Below are 5,000 nucleotides of genomic sequence, written 5' to 3'. Positions count from 1 at the left end.
CAGGGACTCCTGGACCACAGGACCAGACCTGAAGACACTGTGTTCTATAGTCCATCATCTCTGTCCCCTAATCTGTAATCTGGGCCCCATAATCTGTGTCGGAAAGTCATTCATCTCTGCCCCATAATCTGTGTCCAATAATCCATACTCATTTTCCAATAATCTATAATCTGTGTCCACTAAACTATAACCTGTGTCCAATAATCTATAATCTGTGTCCACTGAACTATAACCTGTGTCCAATAATCTATAATCTGTGTCCACTGAACTATAACCTGTGTCCAATAATCTATAATCTGTGTCCAAAAATGTATAATCTGCATCCCATAATTTATAATCTCTCCAATAATCTGTGCCCAATAATAGTATAATATAGTATAGTATAATATAATATAAATGTATAATATTACTGCAGTAGTACTGCTGTAGTAGTACTAAAGTAGTGCTGTAGTAGTATTACTGCTGGTAGTACTACTGTAGTAGTACTTAAGTAGGGCTGCAGTAGTTTTACTGCTGTAGTGCTGCTGTAGTAGTGCTACTGTAGTACTGCAATACTACTACTGAAGTAGTTCTGCAGTATTAGTACTCAGAGTAAATAGTACCTGGGGCTCGTTGATGAAGAAGCTCACACATCCCGAGCTGACGTTGAAATCGATCCAGAACTCGTCCAGTTTTTCATCTTTTGGTCGAAACAGCTGCAAAAGAAGAAAACAGGAAGTAGAGCAGACACAATCGAAGAGGCGGCATTAAAGAGTTAAAGTTTTTACCTCGGTGGAGTCGAGGAAGGCTCGTAAACAGGGGAAGGTGTACACCCTGACAGACAGAACGCAGGGAAAAGTCAACACCTACAGTAACTTTCGGATTCGTTAATGTCTTTAAGGTTTAATTAATCACCTCCTCTCGCTGCCATGGCAACCATTCACAAAGTTCAGGAAACGGCGGCAGTCCTGAGAGAGAGAGAGACAGGTCAGAGACAGAGAGACAGGTCAGAGAGAGAGAGAGACGGGTACAGAGAGAGAAATAGAGAGACAGAAAGACAGAGAGGGACACAGAGAGACACAGGCACAGACAGACAGGGAGAGATACAGGTGGAGAGACAGACAGGTCAGAGAGAGAGCGAGAGACAGGGCAGAGAGACAGGCAGGTAAAGACAGGTAGAGACAGACAGGGAGACAGACAGGTGGAGAGACAGACAGATGTGCGTGACTCACCACCTCGAAGTCTGCGTCCCTGATGTCACAGAAGGAACTGCTGATGTCACAACAGGAGAACCACTGATAGGCTCTCTGCCGACGCTCCTTCCTGGGGGTCAGTCGACACAGAGCCTCTGATAGGCTGACCTGCAGCTGGTAGTCTAGAACGGACCAATGGGAGGAGAGCGTCAACCCGTGGAGGACAGCATCACTTACCTGGACTGCATTCAGCTCTGACAGGTGTGCTGCCTTCTAATCAATAAACAATCAGAATAAATTCAGAGTCCAACATGTCCTCGTCCAACACGTCCTCATCCAACACGTCCTCGTCCAAGGATGTATGTGTGGATGGATGGATGGATGGATGGATGGATGGATGGGTGGATGGGTGGGTGGATGGGTGGATGGGTGGATGGGTGGATGGATGGGTGGATGGGTGGATGGGTGGATGGGTGGATGGATGGATGGATGGGTGGATGGGTGGATGGGTGGATGGATGGGTGGATGGGTGGATGGGTGGATGGATGGGTGGATGGGTGGATGGGTGGATGGGTGGATGGATGGGTGGATGGGTGGATGGGTGGACGGACGGACGGATGGACGGGTTTAGGTAATAGAGGCACACAGTAATGTGTAGAAAAACCGTCACATCCAGACAGGAAGTGAACAACAGATTCCTGGTTAAAGTGTTTTGGGTTTGTGGACTTTCTGAAGGACATGGTCCTGGTCCTGGTCCTGGTCCTGGTCAACTCGAAGGATCCTTGATAATGGAGTGGTCGGCGGGGTTCAATGATGTGTCCTCCCTAAAATTCAGACATTTGTGGATCCTTCCTGGACTGTGAGAAGAACCAACTGTCTGAAACATTCACTAACATCAGCGTCGCCGATGAACTAACCTCCGAAAAAACAGACCCAAATGTGTTACATCCGCCGGCGCAAACCGTCTCACGTCCTGTAGCACTAATGTCGAGCCGGAGGCAGCAGCTGCTGTGTCGCTCTGCTCATTAGGCAGAGGCTGTCCGCTATGGACGAACCTGAACCAGCAGAGCTGTGGACGAACCTGAACCTGCAGAGCTGTGGACGAACCTGAACCTGCAGAGCTGTGGACGAACCTGAACCTGCAGAGCCGTGTGTCCAGTTTAACTTTTAGACCAGTTTACATAGTTTTTGTTTTATAAAAACTCACCTCCAACTGACAGAACTGTTGCTGCCACCTGAGACCTGAGAAAAAGACAGAGAGACAGTGAGAGAGGGACAGACAAAGAGACAGACGCCACCCTGATGCTAATGCTAACATTAGCAAACATGCAGCCGTGAATGCTCCCTTTCTCATCCCCGAGGGCCGCCAACATTACGAAGTCAATCGCAGTTTATTTGCAAGGACCTCCGACTCTACAGCGTGGTCGAAGATGAAGGTTTTCGCCAGATGCTACAAACGCTGGAGCCAAAGTATGAAACACCGAACCGGAAATATTAAATCCTGCACGTTTTACGACTATTTTGTATTCTCGTTAGACATATTTTGTGATATATCGTTATATGATCTTCTTGAAATGTATCGATTGTCGCAGAGTCGCTGTATCGTGATTATATCGGTATCGTGGACCGTGTATCGTGTATTGTAATGTGAGGTTCCCTGTGAGTCCCACCCCTACTACAGTGTGTATTACAGTATGGCGTTGTGGCTCTGGTCCGTCTGGATCAGTTTGCGCTGTTCGGAGCTCAGAGACTGCAGGATGCTGTTAAACGTTCTGATGGCCTGAAACAAGAAAAAAAATACCCAAAATGAACAGAAGTTCCAGTTACCAGACCAGCACAGACCAGTACAGACCAGCGCAAACCAGCACAGACCAGCACAGACCAGTGCAGACCAGTATGGTTACCTCGAGTCTCAGTGGAAAGTGGATTTCTGGTTCCAACGCAAATCGAGCCAACTGAATAAGAACCACAGACAGCTGAGTGACTGAGAAACAGACAGGTAGAGAGACAGACAGGTAGAGAGACAGACAGGTAGAGAGACAGACAGGTAGAGAGACAGACAGGTAGAGACAGACAGGTGAATTCATCATGAAACAAAAAGTAAATAAGTTCTCAATAAAATGAAGAAACAAACCTGGAAGAGACGCCTGACCCAACAGCTGAGAGACAGACAGACAGAGACAGAGACAGACAGAGACAGACAGACAGAGACAGAGACAGACAGAGACAGACAGACAGAGACAGAGACAGAAGATTTTTAAAAACTGTCAAAACCAGATCATTTTCTTTATCAGGGTCATGTGGCCAAAACACTGTGGGACTCCATTTCCCAGCATGCTCCTCACCAGGAAGTAGTCATAGAAGTTTTCAGTGAGGCTGAGCAGGGGGGCGGAGCTCCTCTGAAGGTCAGAGGTCAGCAGGTCATGGACAGCTTCGAACCACGACACCACCTAAACAAACAAACAAACAAACAAACAGTTTACTTCTTTGGATTACAAAATGCAGGTTACTTTTTACATTGCAGATTACTTTCATGGATGACAGATTACTTTTACCTTCCTTATATATATATATATATATATATATATATATATATATATATATATATATAAAATATTACCCAACATGTAATATTTTTGTAGATTACAAATTACTACAGATTACACATTACTTTTAGAAATTAAATATTAATTAAACATTACTGTTTAGACTACAGATTACTTTCAACAGATGACAGATTTCTTGTTTAGATTACAGATTACTTTGCAGGTAACTGATTACTTTTGCAGGTAACTGATTACTTTTGCAGGTAACAGATTACCTTGGCGGTGAGTCCGTGGCTGATGAGCGTCTGCAGGTTTCCTTTGTTTTCTGACAGAGTCTCTAAAGACTTCAGCACCAGCAGAACTCTGCTGATCCGAGATCCACGCAGATCCTGAACCACACAAACATGGTTATTTGGGGTTGGGTTATTTTAAATTTAGGGTGTTTATTCTATTTTTATCTTAAATAATTTTGAGTGTTTATACATAAAGTCAGCATAAATTAAGATTAACACTCTTGAACTTTTTTAAGGCAATCTGTTTCCACGATTACTTCAAGTAAATTCAACTTCAGACTTTTACAGAGTTACACCCTGTCCCCGTTACCTTGGTGACCGTACTGTCCCCGTTACCTTGGTGACCGTACTGTCCCCGTTACCTTGGTGACCGTACTGTCCCCGTTACCTTGGTGATCGTCCTGTCTCCGTTACCTCGGTGACCGTCCTGTCTCTGTTACCTTAGTGAGCAGCAGGTCCAGTCTGGTCAGCGTGACGGCCGTCAGTCCCTCGTCTCGAAGCACAGAGACAAGATCGGATAAGTCCCCGCGGTCCAGACAGTCCTCCATCCTGACCTCCATCTAACACACATACACACACACACACACACACACACAGTATTGTCTTGTTCAGTTCTCCTGTTTTAGAAATTATAAACATTGTTTAAAAACATTAAAGGTAAGTAATTTTCAGATGTAAATGTGGATGTAAACACACACACACACACACATATACATGTATCTGATATCTGACTCTCATCTTCTTTGTAGAGTGAGACAGCAGGGGGCGCTGCAGGCCCACAGAGACACACAGACAGAGAGACAGAGAGACAGGGGGGTGGACAGAATAACAGAAACAGTCCTGCAGCATCAGCACATTTTAAATAAATCATCATGAACTCAGCTGATTAAATTAAGGTTCATATTTAACATGTGATATCATATTTAACCCTTTAGAGCCCACTTTATGTCACATATCGCTCTGCACGCAAAATGCACTTAAAATCATTA

General features: G+C 44.9%; 1 protein-coding gene across 4 annotated transcripts in view; it reads right to left on the bottom strand.

Moving 5' to 3' along the window:
- The window catches only part of sycp2l (synaptonemal complex protein 2-like), a 10,663-nt gene that overhangs the window by 5,014 nt on the left and 649 nt on the right, over positions 1–5,000 (bottom strand). For all 4 annotated transcript variants that reach the window (XM_088071839.1, XM_088071840.1, XM_088071842.1 and 1 more), the window contains exons 2-13: positions 4,452–4,571; positions 3,994–4,107; positions 3,518–3,622; positions 3,307–3,331; positions 3,077–3,156; positions 2,864–2,952; positions 2,380–2,414; positions 1,212–1,354; positions 895–947; positions 768–813; positions 603–695; positions 1–9 (exon numbers count right to left, since the gene is read on the bottom strand). The exon at positions 1–9 is cut by the window's left edge and continues 64 nt beyond it. In XM_088071839.1, the coding sequence (XP_087927965.1) occupies positions 1–9; positions 603–695; positions 768–813; positions 895–947; positions 1,212–1,354; positions 2,380–2,414; positions 2,864–2,952; positions 3,077–3,156; positions 3,307–3,331; positions 3,518–3,622; positions 3,994–4,107; positions 4,452–4,571 (912 nt within the window). The remainder of the gene's footprint in view (positions 10–602; positions 696–767; positions 814–894; positions 948–1,211; positions 1,355–2,379; positions 2,415–2,863; positions 2,953–3,076; positions 3,157–3,306; positions 3,332–3,517; positions 3,623–3,993; positions 4,108–4,451; positions 4,572–5,000) is intronic.

Source organism: Plectropomus leopardus, chromosome 21 (assembly GCF_026936395.1).
Source record: "Plectropomus leopardus strain MGB_pleo_1.0 chromosome 21, ASM2693639v1, whole genome shotgun sequence".
In the NCBI taxonomy this organism is placed as follows: Eukaryota; Metazoa; Chordata; class Actinopteri; order Perciformes; family Serranidae; genus Plectropomus; species Plectropomus leopardus.
The sequence above is the reverse complement of the archived record's forward strand: the minus strand, read 5'-3'. Positions and strand labels throughout refer to the sequence as shown.